Genomic DNA, 23992 nt, shown 5'->3' on the forward strand with positions numbered 1-23992 from the left:
GGATATAGAATACAAGCTGGGAGAGAATGGGGCCGAGGGTTCTCTTTGAAATATGCTTATGATTGTAATTAATCCAACGAAATACAGCCGTGGTGCTCATGGAAAACAACGGATATACACCTGAAAGAATAAAAAAGGGAAAAATGCCTAAATAAATAAATGAAAAATACAAATAGTTTTTTTTTACAATCGGTTATTTTAATGACATATATATATATATATATATATATATAAACATAATATACATAATAGCTATATATAAATAATAAAAAATATGTATATATATATATATATATACATATATATTCTTACACATATACATATGTGCCATATATATATATACACACACCACACAAAATACAGTCTTCACTACAAACTACTAATCTCTCATACACCTACATACAAATATACACCTATTGTGTGTTTGATCATATGATATGTCTATAAACATCCAAGCACATTATCTCCTATCATTTTCGCTCCCAGTGACAGCATTTATCATAAACTTTTTCACTTGTGCTGACAAAATAGAAATATTTGAGCATTTCCCATTATTTCCCAGGACCCCCTTTTCTATTCCCTGAATATATATAGAGGCATAAGGCAAGCATCAGTCCCTTTCTTTACATTTTTACTATTGCAGTCAATAAACCTATAATCCAGCCTTTCATCTATCAGTGTTTAGCGTCTTGTAGCCCCAAAATATAAATAGCGCTCTGATTGTGTGTGAGCACCGATCAGCAGGCTTTGTTTGTAGAGGACCGGATCCGATATGATCGCTTGCTGGAGGGGTGGATGAGCTTCCTCTAGATTTTTCTCCAACACTTCTGCAGCGTTTTTGAATCTCATATATATAAATATATATATATATTTCTCAGCAGTAAGTCATCAAGGGAAACTGGTTCAATTAGCCCTTCATGTGCTTGTCCCTATTCTGAGCAGAGATATTTTTTTTATTATTAAAGGAATGCAGGTTGTGCTAGAATCATTTATTTATCTGAGTAAATAAATAGTTTCTGTGCGTTTAGTGAGGACTATTGGCTGTAATTGTGTATAGAGGATGGTGCTTTGATCAGAGGGTCCCTGGTGCAATAGAAGCCCCTCTAGGGTGCTATTTCGCAATCTCAGCCGCTCGCTATTGGTCAGTATGTGATCATATGCCTCGATTTCCTTCTGTCCCTCACTGGCACCCGGCCATCCCCCTTCAGCTAAAACCCAATCTCCGATAAACTACTAATAGCTAAAGCACTTGGACTATAAAACACAACAAATCATAAAGCCAGGAAAGACTACAGCCTCCTCCCAATGAGTTCCTATTTTGTCAACTCCACTTTCCCGGTAACTCTGCCTGGTGGGCAGGAACCCTTCCTAGGACAGATCCCGTTATACTCCTCAGGCTATGCGGATCCTTTAAGACACTATTCTGCTGGCTATGGGCCCTCAGGAGTCCAAGAAAAGGGATATGCTTCCTCTTCTTATTATCAGCAGGCTAATGGAGCATACAGCCGGACAGGGGCTTGTGACTATGGCGCAGCTGGATTTTATAGGGACAAGGAAGCTTCCTGTGCTATGTCCTCCTTGGATGACCAGGCTCAGTACAACCATGAGCAACGCAAACCAGACTGTGCGCACAGCAAACTGCTCTATGAAGACCAAGATGACGCAAAATGCTCTACACCAGTCTATCCCTGGATGCAGAGGATGAACTCCTGTAACAGTAAGTTCCTTTCACTTCTCTCATACTACTTCTTCTCATGTTTACATAAATCACAGACAGCAGCCAAATGTCCATGTTTGTTTGATACTATGCCATAGAGAATCTGAAACTCTTCCCCACATCCAACTCTTTTTTATTTCACTGGGATTAGGTTAAATCAAAACATTGCTACCATTATGTCCAAGACATACTTTTTCTTTCAAGGCTAACTTTAGTTTTGTCATACTTTTTATTATCCCTTTCACTTTCACACTCCTTTTTATTTTAGCACCTCTATCACTCCCCCTCTCTCTCTCCAGATCCCACTTTTTAAGCTTGCATGCTTCTTCTAGCTCTTCTCTCACTCCTTCTCCCTCCCTCTCTCTCTCTCTCTTTCTTCATATATCATCTCTTTTTACTTCCACATTAATATACTAACCAGCACACTGTACACACATTTAAAGAGATGCCTGATAACTACAAGGAAAGTTTATTCTAATTAAGCAGCCCCCAGAGATAATTTAGACTAGAAGTGACCTATCAGTTTAAAAGCATTTCCCCCACTTAGACCAAGACTGAGGGGTCCCCACATTTGCTCACTGTATGCCTGTTTGTTTTTTCCTCTCAAGGCTGGACCTACATACCCATTAGTCAGGATATAAAGTGCTGAATCCATTAATACGCAGCTTGTGACGATCAATATATTTCATTATCACTTAAATGATCAAATCTATTATTGTAACCGCTTGAAGCAATCAGAAGAAAACCTACAGAACACAAATATTGCTTTACACAAACTGACAATGCCCTGACTATGATACCTAGAATAGTAACTATGTGCACTTACATGTATTTAGTTTGTTTTACTAGCATGTCTTTGTATATTAAAAATGGACAACACCACAAAATGCCATAATAATACATTCTCCCATGTATATCATCACTATCACTATACATACCATCACTACAGGCTTCATTTATTAATGTTATATTATAATAGCCTCAAAACATCTGATATACATATTTCAGTATATATATATATATATATATATATATACTATGTGTGTGTGTGTATGTAATGTGTGTAGCCTCTCTTTTGTTCTCTACCTATTTATTTATGTTTATTTGCAATTTTAGAATATATATGTATATAAATATATATACATTTATGTATGTGCGCTATATAAGTACTGCATACCAATAATAGCAATATTAGGTCTGTTTCTCTATTTCTGTATATATATATATATATATATATACATATATATATATAACATTTTATTCTTTTTTTTTCCCTTTCATTTTCTCACTTTCCATTTTTATATTTATATAACATTTTATTCTTTTTTTCTCTTTCATTTTCTCACCTTCCAAAAAAGAATACAATGTTATATATATATATATATATATAACATTGTATTCTTTTTTCTATCTCTTCCATCTCACCCTCCCTTTATGTACATACATACATATATATATAAATATATATATTCCTTATTGATTCTTTTTTTAATTAGCCCATCCTTAGCCAATATATTGGAACATAAAATAATTAAAGTATACACACAACTCCTAGATCTCAGTCCTTGTGAGCTGTCACACTGCCATACAAGATTCCTTTAGTAAACAGCAGGAAGTGTGGGCCAAGGAAAGGTCTGTGTTCCTAATAAATGTCCCTTTGTGCAGGTTCAGTTTTTGGGCCCAGTGGAAGACGAGGACGACAGACCTACACCAGGTACCAGACTCTAGAACTGGAAAAAGAATTTCACTTCAATCGCTACCTGACTAGGAGGCGCAGGATCGAGATAGCCCATTCCTTGTGTCTGACTGAGCGACAGATCAAGATCTGGTTCCAGAATAGAAGAATGAAATGGAAAAAAGAAAGCAAATTACTCAACTCTTCCCTACCCAGTGCTGGAGAAGAAGAGAAAAGCGCAGAGTAATATACAGACAGCACTATGACATGCACCACAATCCTTGTACCTTGAATAAATTATTGTTGCACACAGGACTAGTAAAGAACAAAAGATAGTGACAGATTATCTGTAATATTATTACTACCTATCGTTGGCCTACATTACTGGAATACAATATATATATATATATATATATATATATTGATATTATATGATATATATATATATATATATATTGTGCCACAATGCACGATTGCATATTGTTTTGTCTATTGTAATTCCATGTCTACTGAAAAATACTACCTAGAACCTGATTGTGAAATGTTCTATTTTTATTAAGTTGTTTTGTTATTTTTCACTGTGTTTGTGTGTTTTTTTTTAATCTGTATATTTGTAGTTTGTATAGGGATGGGCCTAGGGACAGGACATGACAGTTCTAGCTAATAATAGTGAATGGGAGAGCAAATATCCCTCGCAAGAAAATATGCATCTGACATGTCCAAAGCTGTCATTGTAGTAGAAGCACAACTAGTTTTATGCCTGTTTTTTGTAGCACAGAACCCATGGGAATTCAGACTGACCAAACATCCGTTCTCATTAAACACTGCCTTTGTTCCTGCACTTTCCCCATACTAAAATGAGAGGTACAGTAATAGAAGTCAGAATATAACTGTATCAGCTCAGAGTCTGAACAGCCCCTAATCTAATTCTCTCCTGCTCTAAACATGCAGCTTGTCTGGGATATTTTATTAAATGTTGTTGACAATGAATACTTGTGGTTATTTTCTCTGTATATTTAGCATTATGGATTAACATATCAGATGTCTGCTGGGAATAAAAGATTGCGTTTCTATAAAGAACAAATGTGTAATATGCTTCTGTGTTTTTTTTTATATATTAAAACAACGATTGTATAGCAGCAATTGGCTTTAGGTTATATGTAATTTTAGTTGCCAATAATTTTCAGATGATCATATTAACAAATCGCCCAACATTCCTATTAAAGTCATCTTATCAATCATTAATCTTAATGAAAAACTGAGCTCAACTCTTCATCTATACAGCCAGGTAGATCATCTATGTACCTATTTAATCGCACAATCAGAAATATCTTTACGTTTAGAATATTTATTACCGGTGTAAAGGTCAATAATGCTTTATTCTTTGAAGAAGAGCGATTTATGAATCTAATTTTTTTTTTGTTTTGTTTCCAATGCCGATATAATATTTAAGATCATGGGTAGAATATCGGATTTTTGTTTTCTTAACGTTCAGTTAATACTATATTATAGCAAAGTATTTTTTTTAAATATCACTAACTATAAAGAACGAAGGGTACGTAATGGGCTCTTTTCAGGGTGTGTACCCAGCTGCAATGAGCTGAATTTCCGCTAGGTGGCGCGGTCTGCACAGGCAGAGCCCGGCATGCCGGTTTTTTTTTTGGAAGCTTTGCATTGACTTGGGCCTAACGATTCTTAGATCGTCATTATTTGTAACCATAGAGCATGAATTACCTCTTGAGGTCATCACTGAGAATTTACGACTGGTCAACAAAAGCACGTGATTTCCAAACGCACCCACACCCCCATATTTGGCCGCATACATAGCAAAAACGAAGTACAGTGCATTGCTATAATTCATTAATACATCATAAATCGTCAGGCACCGGGTGATCCACAAATCAAGCCTCCAAAATCACCCAAATGAGTTCCTACTTTGTGAACTCGTTCTCAGGGCGCTATCCTAATAGCCCCGACTACCATGTGTTAAATTATGGCTCTGGCAGCAGCAATGTGAACGGATCTTACAGGGAGACAGGCAGCATGCATTCCACCTCCTATGGGTACAACTACAATGGCATGGACCTGAGCGTCAGCCGGGGAGCCTCTTCTAGCAGCCACTATGGGGACAGCTCAGGGAGCTTCCCGAACCCAGAAAACAGGTTCAGAGCCTCCTCCAGCTGCCCCCTCTCCTCCCCAGAGAACCACGGGGCAAAGAGCGAGCAGGTCGCCCCCGACCCGGCTACCTCCAGGAGCAGCCACTTCACAGAGGTGGAGGAGACCAGTGCATCCTCAGAGCCAGAAGAAAGCAGCACGTCCAGGGCACAGCCCGAGAGCAGCCCCCCAGGAGCAGCCAGCACAGACGGACAGACCCCACAGATATTCCCCTGGATGAGGAAACTGCACATCAGTCACGGTACCTCCGCTTTTTACTTTCCAATTTCACAGGGGGCGAGATGAGGAAGCTCAGTCTTTATGTTTCCCCCCATAGAACACAGGGATTCAGACAATGTGCTGAAATAAAACTAAATAATAATAAAAAAAATGTGTTTAATGTACTCTGACTGTATACATAAAATCATTGAGTAGATAAAAGTGGGTGATGATTATATTTTCAAGGCTTGATGGAGCATGTTGGTTCCATGGAATAACAGTTGTAGGGGAAAGGGAAGCTCTATTTAGGGGTGAGCAGTCATGTGGGACAAGTAGATGGGGGTGAAGGGCAGTTCAGGGACTGAGCTTGTGTATCCAGGTGTAGGATTATTAGGGTATTAGGATTAATAGAATTATTAGGATATTAGGATTGTTAGGATTATTAGCATGTTAGAATATTAAAATTGTTAAGATATTAGGATTGTTAGGATATTGGGATTTTTAGGCTATTAGGTTTGTTAGGATATTAGAATTATTAGGATATTAGGAGTATTCGGTTTGTTAGGATATTAGGATCATTAGAATTATTGGGATATAAGGAATATTAAGATTATTAGGATATTAGGAGTATTAGGATTGTTAGGATATTATTAATATTAGGTTTGTTGGGATATTAGGATTATTAGCATATAATGAATATTAGGATTGTTAGGATATTAGGGTTGTTAGGATATAAGGGATATTAGTATTATTAGGATACTGGGAGTATTAGAATTATTAGGATATAAGAAATATTAGGATATTAGGAGTATTAGAATTATTAGGATATGAGAATATTAGGATTGTTAGGATATAGGAATATTAGGATTGTTAGGATATAAGAATATTAGGATTGTTAGGATATAAGGAATATTAGGATTGTTAGGATATAAGGAATATTAGGATATTAGGATTATTAGCATAAGGATATAGTGTGCAGATCAATTTTAAGGGAAGGGGTAAGGGGAAAGACAGGCTTTTAATAGGCAGAGTGATACATAAAAGCGTTTTATATATGTTCCCTATTACTAACATAGACTTACTGTCACAAAGGTGATATAGTGAAATATACTGTAATTATTAATAATTACAGTATAGGTGATATAGTGAAATATAAATGTAATATTAATGGCTTCCAATGGCTATCCTCACCATGCAGATATGACAGGTCCTGATGGCAAGCGGGCCAGGACAGCCTACACCCGGTACCAGACGCTGGAGCTGGAGAAAGAATTCCATTTCAATCGGTACCTGACCCGCAGGAGAAGGATTGAGATAGCACATGCCTTGTGTTTGTCCGAACGCCAGATCAAGATCTGGTTCCAGAATCGAAGGATGAAATGGAAAAAAGATAATAAACTGAAGAGTATGAGCTTGGCCACAGCTGGCAGTGCCTTCCAACCCTAAGAAGGGCACCATGCCCAGGACTCATAGCTCCCAAACTGGGACACCTTATGTGGCACTTGATGTGGGGCACCTCTTGGCATGTGGAGTAGAAGGAAGCATTGCTGGTTCTTGCCCAGGATTACACCCCATCTCATCATTTTTTAGCTGTGTTCAGTCGCTGTGAAGTCCTCTATGTTTGTGACTGTAAAATACTGCTGCTTTTTATGGACTACATAGCATGTTTATCTGAGCTCTTAAATGTTCTAACTTATTTATAACTGATGATAATGAAAACAATTGTTGAACAGTTTACAGGATTTGTTTTTTTTAATTGGAAATGTGATTATCTGTTTCTCCTATATCAGGACATGTGGGCTATGGATGCACTAAAAATAAAAACTCCCCGTCTTGATTTGTGTTATTTCAGTGTCAGGTTTGTGGTTATGCTCCCAATTTTTGCTAATTGTTCTCATACTGCAAGGTTAGACTCATTCTTGTGTCATCAATAAGTGTTTGGGGGAGTGATTGACATGTTTTGTCTATTGGAGGTACCTGTATTGTCTGGCTGCCTGAGGTTTTGCCAATCCGTTATTTTGTACTTGTATTAACAATGATAATAATAATAAAATAAAAAAAGTTTCCTCTGATTGTGAAAACTGACTCCCTTTTTTTTACAATTGTGCAACATGCTAAAAATTGGAGTATAAAGTTTTTTTTTTATCAATTCTTGAAAGGGTTATAAAAAAAAAAAAGTAAAAAGTTTTAACAACTTCCTAAACACCTATAAAATAGATTCACATTCTAAACAAAAAAAATACAGGCGAGGACTACAGAGACAGAAAACAAAGTTAAACACTTACCACAAATTGTGCACTGTGCTAGGCCTTCTGGAGGACTTACAGGGCAGACTAACATCCCAGTCCCCATAGATATTTTAGCAGAGGCAAACTACACCCAAAGTAGGTATGACATTTACATGTCAAATGGGTACGGTTTTATCTAGAAGTTAGATCGTAAAAATGGCCCAGACCTCAGACAGATACCCCTCACTGGCTCTCAAAAGTCACGTGAGCTCCATAAACTTAGGTTTATGGTTTTAGGGAGTTGACAATGTACAATATATTTCACATTCTCCACAATGTTAAGTGACAGTTTAACTGGCTTGTGAGGGACGCAGCCAGTGAGTACTCCAGCAGATGAGCAGCTACAGGGAATGTCAGACAGTGCAGCCTTCCAGTTGTCTGCAGAGGACAGCAAAAGTAAGTTTTTTCTATATCCTTATCTCATCTACACCTTTACAAAGTGTCACCTTATTATTAGAACTCACTCAGCTTTATATAGTCTCATTGTAATCATAGAAATTAACTGATCATCAATGCAAAGATTCATTTGAAATAAAAAGAATATATTAACATTTGCACCCCTATCAGTAATGTATTACTATGGGTGGTATATATATATATATATTGTTCTAACAAGTAGCTAATGAAATAATTACTAATAATTCTAGGCAAGATTATATTGTGAATTAAAATAATTATTTCATGTGCTGCAAGCGGTAACGAATCATCACTAAAATAATATTTCTATTATATCTTTTTGTGAACAGGATTGTCAGGGTTTGTATTCATATATAAGGAGGTGTACATTTTATAGCCATTTAAATATATATCTGCAGTATCTTGTGAAGCTGAACGGATGTTTCTATTTTCTGAGTGCCAAAAGACAATCATTTTATTTCATACAGGAATAGAGATCAGAAAGGTAAAGCTAATGTTTGAAATAACTTAAAAGATTGTAACTTTATATATATAGAGCAGGCATATGTAACATCTGTTGGGGGGCTTTGGGTCCTGTTCTCAAAGTTCACTCCACTATGTGTCATGAGAAATGGATTCGTAGGGAATTACAGATGACGAATAATCTGAAAGGGTCTTTTGGAGAGTCAAATTACAGCTGGCTGGAGGGTGAAAAAAAGAACACAGAACCTGGGACAGAAATTAATCTTCTTCAACAATGTTTGTAAATTTCAAATAAATAGATATAGAGATATACATTGTCATTGAAAATTGTATAAATGTCCTATGTACTTGTATCAGGAAGTGATTGTGGGATGGGATGGATTGGGTGGTAGGTGCTGCACTCAAGGCGGATGAAGTGTTATGCAGAATAAACAGGAAAGCAGGGATATGGCTGTACAGACAGAAAGGGTTTCACTGTTTTATCCCTAATGTTATTTTATGGCTGCTTTGAAATATCAAAAAGGGATATTTTACAGGGCTACAAAATAGTGTTTAGTGTGTTTGAATAATTCTCTAAAAAAAGGTCTAAGAATATCTAAATGATAAAAAATACACCAGAATACAATATATGTAATATACAATATATATATATATATATATATATATATAGCAGCAAAGTTCCCATAAATATATATATTTTGCAGAAAATTTGCAGCTCGATCAGGTTCCTTTATTGATAAAATAAATGTTAACGATTAGACTGTATTTGCTCTGCAAATCTTTAAATAAGTAGATCAGACTAGAACAGATAAAAGTGAAGAAAACGAATATTCGCCCAGGATTTGCACTGCAGTGATGTATTCTGCGCCAGTTCCTCTGCATGAGAACATCGCACTGCGTCACTGCCACTGCATCAGATCTTTGCACTTTTCACCTCGCAGCCTGTTGTGTTGCTGAACCCTAGTTCACCTTTCCTACATGACTTTGCCTCGGAAAATTAACATTTCTATAATTACCAAAATGTCTTTTTCCCCCTCTTAACTGGAGAAAAGTTTGTGAACTGAAAATGTGTGTGCACTGTTTTATTTGCTTGTGAGGTGATTGAGATCTGGTAAACGATTTAATTAGGAATATCAAATGAAAAGCAAAAGGGGCACAAATGAGTTGAAAAAAACGAAGCTATTCTAAACGATTAAATCGCCATTTTAGCAGTATAATGGGGTTTGCATGCTGAATGGGAGAAGCGGTGCACATACCCCATCAATTATTCATAGAGAAAAGGGATCACTGCGAGGTCAGCAGTCTGGTGCAAAGCATAGTACCAAATACTGTTCAACCTCCTCTGCCAGGAAGCACACCCACAAGGGGCACTCAGAAAATCATATGATTCTGATTACCAGTTGTAGCTTATGTCAGTCAGTGTGCCATATATATTTATATGCATATATATATGTATATACATATATACAATATTTATGAAACCATCTATGTATTATTAATTAATTTTATTCTCCATTGTGTAATTCTCCTAAGTATTTTTTAATGCCTAATATTGGAGATATTTACTGCAATCTGATCTTGCATAAATAGAAAGTCTCAGTTTATCTGACAATGATATTGGTGTTAGCAGTGCATCTAGAACCTGCGCTACCCCATAATGACCAGCAGGGCCCGCTTTAGACCAAGTTCACAGACACTGCATGTATTGTGACTGCTCAATGGAAGGATAGCCAAGCACAGCCTTGTCTTCCTATATAGAGATGGAAGAACTATCTATCTATCTATCTATCTATCTATCTATCTATCTATCTATATATCTATTTCATATCCATCTTTCCATCTATCCATCCATTCCATATCTATCTATATATCTATTTCATATCTATCTATCCATCTATCTATCCATCCATCCATCTATCCATTCCATATCTATCTATCTATCTATCTATCTATCTATCTATCTATCTATCTATCTATCCATATCTATTTCATATCTATCCATCCATCCATCTATCTATCTATCTATCTATCTATCTATCTATCTATCTATCTATCCATCCATCCATCTATCTATCTATCTATCTATCTATCTATCTATCTATCTATATCTATCACTGGGAATTATTGAATAAATAATAAATCATTGGCAATATTAATGGTATAAACTGGCCATGAACAAAAACCATCTATGTGCTTTTATATATATTCAGTATTTGTATTTAATAATAAAATGATAATGATTTATCACGTTCAGGAAAGCAGGATCCAGGCAAAGAGAGAAATCAAGATCCAGAATCTGTCTGCCTGAGCCCCAGGGCCGCCTGACAGGGCTTGTTAGCACCATATTATAGTTCATGAGGTCAACAAGTGGAGGGTCAAAAGTTTACACTGTGCCAGAATCGTGGCTGTATTGAAGCAGTAATGCAGCCACTCTCAGGAGTATATGCCTAATTCTATAGATCCAGACTGCTAGATAGAAGTGTGCACACTCTGCTATAGCTATAGATTGGTAAAGAGAGGTGTACAAAGAGTGCTATGGATTTATTGTCTTCTGCAGAGCAGTTATAGATCCAGATTGTGTATATAGAGCTGTGTACACTGTAACATACATGTATACTGGTATTGGTACTGCTTTATATCGAGACTGTTGTAACTAAAATATAGACTTTACTATAAATGGTCTACACACAAATATTCCTAAAGACTGTTCTATAGAGGTGTGTACACACTAACAAACATATAGACTACTTTTATAGAGGTGTGTACACACAAATGTTATTATAGAGTGTTCTATAGAGGTGTGTACATACAAATATTCATATAGACTGTAGAGGTGTAGTGATTTGTGCACACACAAATATTATAGAGAATGTACTATAGAGGTGTGTACACACTGCTTTATATGCAGACTGTTGTAAAGATGTGTGGACACACTAACAAACATATAGACTGTTCTATAGAGGTGTGTACATACAAATATTTATAGAGAATGTAATATAGATTATAATACATTATGTCATACTTATAGACCAAAATAAAGAGGTGTGTACTCACCACTTTAGATCCACACTGTTAGAGGTATACACACCATACTTTGTATCCCGACAGATTTATAAAGGTGTTTTTACACTACTAAATAGAAAATATGCTTCTATACACACCCTTATTTTATTATATTCCATTACTAATATGATGCTAAATAATCTAACTGTCTAAATCTATAGGATTGTGCAGACAGCCCTAAACAATTTAGTGTTTACCTTTCTACTAAAGGAATAGACAGTTGTATAGAGGTGTACACACATTACCATAGCTCTAGACTCATGTACAGGTGTGTACACACTGCTATAGATCTAGGCTGTTATGTACAGGTGTGCACACACTACTATAAGTTTTTTTTTTTTTTTTTGCATTCCTTCTTATAAGTAAACCAAAACTCAATTCAAAGGATACAAAATTCCTTTTTGTACTAAAATTAGTAAAATAATGCAGGATATTATTTAATTGGTATTTTAATAAAGCAGGTCTATCTAATGCTAATAATAATAAATACTGTATAATAATGCTACACCATCAGTAACACTAGAGCTACATTTTAAAAAAAAAATTGTCTTCATGGTGGTTTAATGAAGTCGAGTATACAGAGGCATTGCTAAAATAACCATATTAAGCTGTTTCATGGCACAGATGTTCTTACTGGATTTTTTAAGTTATGATGAAATATCATTGCAGTGTATGCCAGACTACATTCTATATGTACTATGTGTTGTGATATTGAACAGGGATGGTGACAGAGATCCAAGTTAAGTAGCTATCATGTTTACACAGTATTAAAATGCACGTGAACACAGAAATGTACACGTCATAGGGGCAACTAAAACTTCAGAATTGTACAGCAGTATGCCAATATTCACAAACATAATACTGGTAATATATATATTAATAAACATCATTATTTGTATTAATAATAATAGTAGTTGTAATACTATTTATAGTAATACATACCGTATTAAGTTTTAGTGGAATATCAAATGACAAGAATTAGAACTACTGATTAATAAATAATTAAAAAGTTGTTAGAACATGGTTAAAACAAGAAAATTGTGAGGTCTCAGACCCAGCACTAAGCAGACGCTTCAAGTGGAGTGGAATTAAGAATTTGTAATTTTATATAACCAATTACTTAGTAAATTTCATTAAAATTAAAGAGTAGTTGAGAGCAGTGCAAATCTGACATATAACCATATCCCTCTATAAATATTAATAGCAATGATAATAATAACGAATATAATAATTATTATTAGTCACATTAGTTTTCACATTTCAGATGCCACACAGGTCAAGTTTCGCACATTTCCAGGACAGTTCAGCTCATATCATAATAAACAATAGATGTTCCTACAGCCAAGTGTAAAGGTACATAAAATATATAAATCACCGAGGATCACAGAACAGACCGGATTTCTAGTGTCATTTTAGTCTGGGATATATAAAAAAAATAACAGGAAATATCCAGACAATAGTTCATTACGTATAATACTACAAAAAACTCACAGACTATCACAATATCGAAAATGATGATAAAGAAAAGCTATAAATAAAAGAAAGGAAATTTAAATAGTAATGCAAAGTATTTACGTGTAAAAGTAGGTTTTTGAGAATCTTTAACGAAAACAATAAAAATAATAATAATATAATAAATATAATATAATACAAGTTATATTATTAGTATCAATAATACAACTATGCAATACAATGTAATACTATTACAAATATTATATTAATACTAACACTAATAGTAATATAATAGCAAATAAATTAAGTATAACACTAGTAATACACTGAATCTTTGATGTTTCCAATTCACAAAGCATAACAGACAAGCCTTATTTAAAAAACAGCTTTGAACAAATATATAAACTCTCTGCAAATAAAGCTTGTATTTTAAAATGATAAATACTGTCTGCAAAACATAACCTCTTGTGTTCACTTCTTTTCATGCCTCTAGATAATACACCTGTAATGGGCAATGAACAAATATTATATATTTAAACTATAAGCTATTAACTTAATGGTCGATTTGTATGATGTATATATATATATATGTGTGTGTGTGTGAGTGTTTATTATATTTGATTTGTATTATTCTTTAATGCATTTCCCAGCTTTTTATTTTGCTTTTTGATGTTTCATAAATCGAAATAAGCTATTTCTGAACCCTGGTGTAGAAATCTAAGCAGCACATGTACTATTATTGCCTAGCAGTCATGGTTCCTGAATGTGCAGAGTGGGAGAGGCTAGGACAGGGTGAATCGCAGGTCACAGCTTGTAACTAATATGAAAATGCCAAAGGCAATCACACACCACGCCTCGCTGTTTAACAAAGACTGACAAAAGTATGAGATTAATTTCCCCCCCAAAAAACGGGGACCCATGCGTTAAATATGTTCACAAGGCCTGCCACTGGCCAAGGGAAGGAGCAGAGCCCTTTAAGAAGCTGCTGTAAAATGTATATTATATATGGAAGCAGGAGGACGAAGATATGGACAGGGATTCTCTATGACTGTATGGGCCAAGGCACAAGGTTGAAACATGAAAGACTGGTAAAGGTATGTTACTGGTTACATTAAGAGTAGAGGTGGAGTGGGGAGCAGTAGGGAGGGATGGAGAAGAAGAAGGAGGGGGGCAGCTAGGTAGCAATATTCTTAAGAGATAACTGCACAATAAAAAGCTTTTATGAGCCTAAAAAAATTGTGATATAATATTCATTCCTGAGCCTAGGCCACACAGGAAAAGTTTTTTTTCATTAAGGATTGTTTTCCCTGTTTGTTTGCTGGAATAACAATTAGGGCCATGAGGAAAAAAACCTGTACTGTAGGAGCCTGGGAGATCCTACTTTAAAATGTGGTCTTTTATTATAAAAAGCTATCACAAAACATACTACAGAATACACATGGAAGCAAAAAATAATAAAAATTCCCTGCAAATTTTATAAAAATCTATTTTTAGCAGAATGATAAATTTTTAGGAGGACTAGGCTTGATTTACTAAATAAGCAGAGTATGTTTACTTTGAGAGGTAAACTCACCTTGGTGAAGTTGAGTTTACTTTAAATACCCAGGTATGTGCAAAGGAATATTTGCATGCATCTGATTGGATGATTGAAATTAACACAGATTCGCCTTATTGGTCTAGGCAATATTCAACACACAATCAGACTAAACTTCTGATATTGAAGTGTTCAGAATATAACAAGCTATGGTTGATCCTTGTTCCACAATTAAAGTGACAAGTTTAGTGTTACTTTTATTAGCCCTAGTTGTTGAAAAAAAGATATAACCATCCACAACTTCATTTAAAGGCGATTTTATTTATTTTCTCTGTTCCTGTGCTAATTACATTCACTATAATCTTTATAGGTGACTTAACTTTGTAATTTGTATTTTTTTTTTTTTTACTTTTAATAAACTCAGAGTGGCCTGCTAAATGTTTGTAGTGTGATTACGATCTGTTGATGAAGTCATTTATACAGACTATACCGCAGACATATTTAAATCACCGGATTAGTACCATAGATGTGTGAGAAATAAAATTGAGGATACTATTATGTCAATTTTTAAATATTTTTTTATTGGTTCTATTTTTGTCTTTTAGAATAATGACTTCATCCAGCTATTTATGGCCTGTTGAGAGTTTAATCCTTAACGATCATTTGAAATGATATGGTTTTGAAAGTAATGTTCATTGTGAAGGTTTAATGCTTGTAAATTTTAATACCGGTAGGAATATTAGCTTTGTGTGTTACAACATAGTACAGGGCAGATATTTATGGTGATAATATAACTATTTCAAGTGGTCATTATTTGTGCCATAATAGCTCCCTGATTAATTGTTAGCCAAATATTATTTATAAGTATGTACAGTTTGTAACACAAGTCTTAGATATAAAAATGTATTGTATTAGTGAATGGCTTTATATTGGAAATCTGTGACCTAATAATTCTTGCTATTTTGGAACTAATATGGATTTTTTTTCTCAAACTATGCAGAAGACAGGAAGATATCAGATTTGTCTGTCTTCTGTATGTACCCTGTAGATCCGAATTTGTGTGAGGACAGTGGTGTCACAAATTCGTGTCTGGGGGGATATGCAGTTGACATAAACGCTACAGAGGAACACAGTAATTCGTTTTTCAATGCCTGCTTTATGATAACAATAAATGTAGATATTTTCCGATGTTATGTTATGTTTATTACTCACTTTGATCGCGTTAAATGTGATTTTAGTATTATAATCACCTGTCTCTATTACATGGTTTACCATAAAGTACCCTATGCCACATTTTTCAGCATAATATTTCTTCTGATATTTGTTCTTCCTGTTGCTTACTCTGACTTTAAATAAGCAATTTAATAATGTGACTAAATGGAATTTAGTAAAGCAAGTATCCCGAATTAGTAGATGAATTTTCTATCGATCCAATACAAGACATATTTGTCTCTGCCATTCTGCAAAGCTTCTGTCTGCAGACACAAGGAGAGCAGAGCTTCAGCTGCAACCACACAACCTTTTCACTGGGATTTTTGCCTTTTTTTAGATTAGAAAATGTTATTTGATAAAGATTTTAGCTGGTATATTATCTCTACAGTCCATTATTAAAAATCTATCACAGGTCAAGGGGCGTCCTCACATAGACAGGACATTGATATAGGATACTTTGCATACACCCTACTCTATATTCAGAGGGGTGGCTATGGAGTTACTGGGTGATTCTTGCGCTTTGGAGCATGTTTCCTTATCCGGGGATGGATCCTATTGGATCAAGCTGTCACATGCAAAGCCAACTTTGTTCACTTGACAGTAAGTAGGAGGGTTTTACCAAACAGGAAAACGACTAGGACTACAGGAATAAATTGTACATGGTTTTTGGGTGCAATTCAAACAAATAAATGACCATGAGTTCGTTTTTGATCAGCTCCAAATATGTGGACCCCAAATTCCCGCCGTGTGAAGAATATTCCCACAGTGATTACCTTTCCAACCACTCTCCAGAGTATTATAACAACCAGAAGAGAGAAAACAGCTTCCAGCATGGAGCAACCTACCCCCGACCAGCTTGCACCAGCCAACACTATTCCTCGTGCCATGGCTCCGGACGTCAATCTTCTATGTTATCTCCTCGGATTCACCCACAAATTGGGCTGCTTCCTGAAGACAAGAATGAAAGTCAGAGCCCAAGTCCACCTCCATCCTGCAGCCAAATATCCATAGAGCACAAGCCCCAAGAGTCATCCTGCCAGAACCCAATAGTGTACCCCTGGATGAAGAAAGTGCACCTCTCCACTGGTAAGTGCCCCAGTCTCTGCACTATGCAAGCACTTGGTGTCCCTTTTAAATTTACGATCTCCTGTTTGCAGGGTAGTATAATTACATCCTCCATAAATTTTTATTGCTCTGCTTGGCCAACTGCCTTTCAAGTAGAGTTTACTATCCTCCTCAAATTTCTCCAAAGCCCTTTTTTAGTGCTTTGGACCTTCCTACATTAGGCTTTTATGTTGTTTCTAATTTGTGTTTAAGTGGCAGATTGGGTAAACTTTCACTGCATCCTGTCACTTTAACACAGTGCTGTTAAAAAAAAGTTAATGTAACAACTAGAAGGAATATGGGATATGGTTTAATCAGCTTGTGTATAAGTCATAGCTTTAGGGCAAACACTCAACAGTGCTTTTTTTTTTTAATTCATGATTATAAAGTATAAAGATTTCCTCCAGTAACAGAACTTGTGTGATTTTCTTTCAGTCAATGCCTCTTATTCTGGAGGAGAACCCAAGCGCTCCCGCACAGCATACACCAGACAGCAAGTCCTGGAACTGGAAAAGGAGTTTCACTATAATCGCTATTTGACTCGCAGGCGCAGAGTGGAGATTGCGCACACGTTGCGCCTGTCTGAGCGTCAGATCAAGATCTGGTTCCAAAACAGAAGGATGAAATGGAAAAAAGATCATAAGCTTCCAAATACAAAAATAAGGTCTAACCCAACTTCAAGCCACCAGCTGACTGGGGGAACCCCGAATCAAGGCAGGGGATCCCCAACATGCCGCTAAATCTTGCACTAAGACTATATATTCTTGTTATTTATATGTAAAAAAAAGACTGGACTGGGAGCGGCAGATTTGGCTTTGTTCCTCGCCTGTAGATAGATTTCAGATTTGGAGAAGATAGATCTATGTTTCATCTTTAATCATGCCAAACTCTGGCCCATTTGTCATGTTTACACTGCGGTACAAAGGATGAACCTCGCTTGACAGAACCGACGCTCACATTAATAAATGAGACTCCTTGTTCTGGCAGAACTGTCTTCTCTGCCTTTGTGCTCCAGCAGGATGTCCAGTGTTGGTCCTGACAAACACACACAAATCCATGTTGTAGGTGCATAGCCCCTCTGAGGGACAGCTAGTGACATAATGGACTTTGTACAGCGCTGCGTTATATGTCAGCGCTATATAAATACTGGATGATCATAATAGCCTGGACTGGTGGTGAGAGTCCTTCTTGTGTAGATATTATTGTTGGTATATTTCATCCTCAATACATAGCACCCTGTAGGGGACTGTAAACATCATCAGAACCTCACAAATAACAAATTATGGGAGGTGAGGGTGAAACCTTTATTATCTCCAGCTGATATCCGTGTATAGAAGTTACAGACAAAGAGCAGGAGACCTCCTGAGCACCAATTATTTCTGGACTTTGTTGTGCTTCTTGTAAATAATATATAAATAAATATTTTTTTTCTCACGTGGATGTGTATTTATGTGTGGTTGGCAACTCACCTACCTTACCTGTAAGTAGTGTTTGTCTTCTACATTATTTGTTACAATGTATTATTACACTGCTACATCATGACCCACACTATCCATCTACAAATAACATTTATCTGAAAATGGAAATTTATTTTAAACCCTATAGCTAGTTGCAAAACCATATTAATGGGTTAAAGAGGGTAAAACCTCCTGCATTTATTGTATTAATGAGTTGTTGAATTTTTTTTTATTTTGCACAGATGTTTCTCAGTGTTTCCAGGTTTTTTTTTTCGTGTGTTTTCATATTACAAAGGAGCTTGGCCACTGCAATAGCTCAAACTCTGACAAGCAAATAGATAATCAAGAAGACAAATGGGTTCTTTTGTGAGACACGGCCTTGTATTAATTTTCATTTTCTCTTTCTTACCGAATTTCAACTCTGAACTAAATGTGATTTTTATTTTACGGGTTTTTTAACCTTAATTTAGCACTTTTTACGGTTGCTTTTAGTATTTCTGTTGAAATACACATTTCATGTAACACATAAATAGTATCCAGGTGGGTAATAGGATGAGAATTACAAAACATAGGTGAAATAACAGATGTTTGTGTTATATTGAAATAGTTTACATTTTTTTCGTAGTAAATATGTCCAACTGTAATTCTGATTTAATGCTCCTAACAAAATACAATTCCTGCTTCTATCACAGCCATCTACTATTGAATTAAAGTCTACATCTGCAGCTCCTCTCCCCACTTACTCCTTTTCGTGAGAAAGAAATAAAAGATGGTCTTTTTCAGGATAAGAATGGGCTATAGACAGCTCTTTTCTGTTGAATGTAAAGTTCACAACCATTATTAGTAGACACAGTCCAAGAAAAATGTGAAAATTATGCAGAAAAATCATTAATCACTCTTTTACAAAAAAAAATACTTACCCCATGTCTTTGTTATTTAACAGCAGATCTGAGTGGACCTTATGTTGGGTGAAAAAAAAAGGTGAAAGCGTTTGTTGGACCCTCCAGAGAAAGTCTGAATTACAGCATCTAGTTATTTTTTCCCTTCTGTCGACTTCGGAAAAGTTCTACAAACATGGCTTGGAAATTGGAAGCCTTGAGACCAGGATCCGGTATAGCTCAAGGTAACACAGTCATGTCAAGCTGACTACATTTTATTGCTTTATTACACCCTGACACATTTGTGTTTCAAACAAAAACTCCCTTTGAAGTCTCTTGGAACGTGATTTAAATGTATCAGTAGAAATCCAAGCAATCTGCTTATCTGGTGTGCTTGTTTATTTATTGATGTATTCTCTTTCTTTCTATTTTGTTGGTAAAGCACATGGGATATAGTTATTTTAAACACTACATTGTCATACATTATTCAATAACAATGTATAGGATTCCTGAGATAATATAAAATGATATTGTTTCTTGGCACCTTGTAACAAAGTGTAGCATATTATTATTTATTGTACTTTTTATTTCTGTTACACATCATTTAGAAAAGGCTGTAGGGAATTTTTGCTCCTTGAAAATTGCTTCTGCCGGTTTGTTTTGGGGTGATTAGAGCCTATTTTGGGTCAAATAAATATGTGTTTGGGTGAGGAATGCAGGAAGGAATGAGCAGAGAGTTCATTTGCAGGGCAGGACAGTGTAATGAGCAGAGAATGACCCAGGAAACCCCATGACCTCTACTAGGTCGGACAAAGCTGTGTTTAACATCTCCTACATAAAGAAAAACACAAAATATTTCCAAAGAGTTCAGAGCTGCATATCTGCTCAGTAGGCGAATGTGCTGCGTATGTATGGGGCTGCAAGCCTGACTGTACATATTCATCCCCTGCACCCCCTCTATATGAATAAATTATATCTGACATACCAACCCCCCAAAAAGAAAAAAAAATACATTGGCTGCCTATCACTTGTCCCTGAGTATACTCCCCACCTACAGCATTGTTCTTTATTTTCAAGGTTTAGCTAGATAGCAATTATAATAATATATTAGATTTGGGCTCAGGTATATGCATATCTCACAAAATAGACACATTGTACACCATATCTGGGAATGATTTTCTAAAAATCTGAGAATAAATTGTGCGAATATTCACTTTAATTATCCAATCATATAAGAAGCAAATTAAATTTAAATGCCCAATCATAGAATAAAAAAAATAGGAGTTTGTTTTTTTATATGATGGTGATGTTCACACAATTTATTGAGAAGTTGTTCTTAACTCTTATAATACACCAATATGTGTAGGTAGAGCAATGATCGAATTTCTGTATCTCTAAATGTATATATATATATATATATATATATATATAGATTGATATATTTAAATATATAGATATTTATATATATGTATATATATGAACCCCTTCAAGCTGAAGAAATAGTATATTTTTAAAGCTAGAAACTCTTAGCAAATGTAATAGCACATCGGATTTAAAATCCACAAACTCTTCTTTATTTAGAAGTTTTATATGCTCATTTCTTTTCTACAGACAAAATGTATATCCGTGTCTACATATAAAGCTCTGATAAAAACAGTTTGAGTGTGAATGTGGAGAAGAGATAGTCAAAATGAATAGCAGGAAGAGATTCACTATTGTTCTGAGCCCAGGCTGAGGCTCAGAGATTTCTCTACTTCACCCTTCTCAATGACAGATTTATGACACCCAATAAAACCGGCTTGTTTAAATTCCTAAATCAATCTCGTCTGCTCATTACATAAACTTACAATTTATCTGCACCCCTACACTCCCCAAAAGACTCTTTGAAGAACTCATCCAGACGTCTGGATTTTTTTTAGGGGGGCGGGGGTTGTATTTTGGACTATTTTGGTGTATGAGGACATAATATATCTAATTTCATGTCATTTAATGGTATGTGAAAAAAATAAAAACATATATAGATATTTATATTGAATAAAAAATATATAAATATATATATAAAGTATGTGCAAGTCTTTTTATATTAGATGCCAATGGTGTAGACACAGGAAAGTAGGTGAATGTATATGGTGAATGTTGTTCAGTTCTTCCTATAAGGATATAAGGAGACCCCAATGTTTTTGTGGAAGGTCATAGTGGTCCTCTGTGTATGGCAGTGAGACCCCCTCCTCCCCTTCCCTGTCACGTGATTCATTAAATAATTAATGCAGAGGTTGCAGGATAGATATGTATTCGTCAGGAAAATCGCAGACATGGTCTCCTTGTGTCTGACGTGAAATCCAACTGTCCTTAAAGAACAGCCTATAGCAGAAGAAAAGAGCAGAGACAGAGGAGAGGCTGGCATAAAACAAGTGGGATCAGAGCCACACCGTGGGCTGGATTATTGTAAGTAGCGGGGATTCCCTCTGTCTGTCTATGTCCATGTAAATTTATTGTGTCTTATTAATGTTATTGTCGTAAATGGTGACAAATAGCAATCTTCATTTCCTCCCATTCGTCCTGAGTTCGAGCTATGTGTGTTTATACCCACAGAGTCATTCAGACAGGATTTTTTAGGATTATTCCCTTACAATCACCTTGATTTATGACAATAGGGGTGTCAGCACTGTGCTGCCATTGTGTGTTTGTGGGAGAGTTGTGTTGTTTATGATGCTGTCCACATGGAATAATTTCTCAGGATCAGCATCTGATGAGAATCTCAAATGTGGAGAGAGATTTCTAAGCTTTCCATCCACCCCTATCCAGGATCATTTGCCATAATAGGAACATTACCAGCCTGGGGTCTCACATTACAGCACTACAACTATGCAGTTCTTTATTAAAGTTTCCACTTTTCTGCCATTTCACAGACATAACTAGTCCGACATGGCTAGGAATAATAACCACTGAGGTGTAGAGGTGTCAGCTACCTTCACAATATAACAATGCTTCCTGTTTTGTCTTTCACTACCTGGCTAGAGATTTGCTGTGCATACAAGTAATCAGCATTCCATTTATCACCACAAAGACAGCAGGATTCTATAGCTGACACTATGCAGGGTATGGTGATCATAGTATACATAGGGGTGCAGAATGTAGACCTACATGCAATGTAATGCAAAAAAGAAATGACATTCTTTAGGTAGTTTTAAAACTTAAGTATCAACAGCAAACGAATTCCTACAAGCTAATGGGGAAATATGTATTAAACATTAGAAGGATAAATTAGTCGATATAGATTTCACTGAGAATGGGGTAAAGCTGTGTAGGTGACATTGGTTATTTAATCACTGATCCAGTCTATAAACCCGATTACAGTAAAATAAGAAAATCTCTAGGACTGCCATTAAATATTTATATTGGCTGCAGAGAGAGAACAATATTGGCTGGTAATATAGTAACGTGCCCACTCCCTTACATTAGTCCCAGAAACCAAGGCAGCTTACTTACTTATACATTTATTTTGGAGATACAAGAAACTGTAAACACTAACAATTATTACAGAAAGTAAAATAGATGATATTATACATATTAAATACATATTATAGATATAACAAAAAAAAAAAAAAGAAGATATGTGTATTGCATTTGTTTTCATTAAAGAAAGAAGTTCATTCAATCATCATCATCATTGAAAGTATCACCTCAAGTTCATGGGAAAAAATAAAAACTAACTATTATGTAGATTTAAATATTCTCAGATATTTTTTTTTTTAGTAAATCGGCCATATTGTAGTGTGTATATGATTTTATTTTATTAGTGTTGTGCATAAGAAAACCCATAGAGGACCATTTATATACTTGGCATGTAGCAGACACTCACATATGGATTGTGAAAGTGTACTATCACAGTCATTTTCCTCTTTGCTCATGTATTTCTTGTATAACAGCTCAAACAGAAACATTCTTATGTATTTGTCTTACATGTACAATTGCTCATTGCACATAAAAATGCTAATTGTTTTTTTGCAAGGACAATATATATATATATATATATTGTCCTATAAAATACATACAGGGATAAATTCACACACACACACATATATATATATATATATATACATATATATAATTTATTTAAATTCTTACACCACAGCTAAACTATGGTCCCTATTGTCCACCGTGTAAAGGCAGAATATAAGTTCTATGAAGGCCAGTCAACAGAACAAAGACGCTGGGTTGCCTAGTGCTGGGTTGCCTAGTGTGGTATATTACATCACAAAACAAAACCATCACATTTTCTGGTTAATCATTTACAATTCTACAAACTTTTATAAACGCACAACACATGCACTCAACTCAAACATACAGGTTTTTATTA

At 35.4% G+C, this 23992-nt stretch overlaps 3 protein-coding genes across 3 annotated transcripts in view; all 3 read left to right on the forward strand.

Annotated features, from left to right (window-relative positions):
* The first annotated feature begins 363 nt into the window (after positions 1 to 363).
* HOXB6 (homeobox B6) lies at positions 364 to 4483 on the forward strand. Its single transcript, XM_072413734.1, has 2 exons — positions 364 to 1717; positions 3383 to 4483. Exons 1-2 carry the CDS (start codon positions 1306 to 1308, stop codon positions 3637 to 3639), a joined length of 669 nt encoding a protein of 222 aa, XP_072269835.1. The 5' UTR covers positions 364 to 1305; the 3' UTR covers positions 3640 to 4483.
* Positions 4484 to 5249: 766 nt separating this feature from the next.
* Positions 5250 to 7846, forward strand: HOXB5 (homeobox B5). Its single transcript, XM_072413735.1, has 2 exons — positions 5250 to 5808; positions 6964 to 7846. Exons 1-2 carry the CDS (start codon positions 5316 to 5318, stop codon positions 7209 to 7211), a joined length of 741 nt encoding a protein of 246 aa, XP_072269836.1. The 5' UTR covers positions 5250 to 5315; the 3' UTR covers positions 7212 to 7846.
* Positions 7847 to 16135: 8289 nt separating this feature from the next.
* The window catches only part of HOXB4 (homeobox B4), a 24097-nt gene continuing 16240 nt past the window's right edge, over positions 16136 to 23992 (forward strand). The window contains exons 1-3 of the mRNA XM_072414863.1: positions 16136 to 17279; positions 17733 to 18777; positions 19698 to 19877. Of these exons, the coding sequence (XP_072270964.1) occupies positions 16883 to 17279; positions 17733 to 18037 (702 nt within the window). The 5' untranslated portion in view covers positions 16136 to 16882 and the 3' untranslated portion in view covers positions 18038 to 18777; positions 19698 to 19877. The remainder of the gene's footprint in view (positions 17280 to 17732; positions 18778 to 19697; positions 19878 to 23992) is intronic.

Source organism: Pyxicephalus adspersus, chromosome 6 (assembly GCF_032062135.1).
Source record: "Pyxicephalus adspersus chromosome 6, UCB_Pads_2.0, whole genome shotgun sequence".
Lineage (NCBI taxonomy): Eukaryota > Metazoa > Chordata > Amphibia > Anura > Pyxicephalidae > Pyxicephalus > Pyxicephalus adspersus.

Coding starts and splice junctions, on each gene's coding strand:
- HOXB5 (XM_072413735.1), top strand. CDS start 5,316: ATGAGTTCCTACTTTGTGAACTCGTTCTCAGGGCGCTATCCTAATAGC. Junction 5,809..6,963: donor GAAACTGCACATCAGTCACG/GTACCTCCGCTT, acceptor CTCACCATGCAG/ATATGACAGGTCCTGATGGC.
- HOXB6 (XM_072413734.1), top strand. CDS start 1,306: ATGAGTTCCTATTTTGTCAACTCCACTTTCCCGGTAACTCTGCCTGGT. Junction 1,718..3,382: donor GAGGATGAACTCCTGTAACA/GTAAGTTCCTTT, acceptor CCCTTTGTGCAG/GTTCAGTTTTTGGGCCCAGT.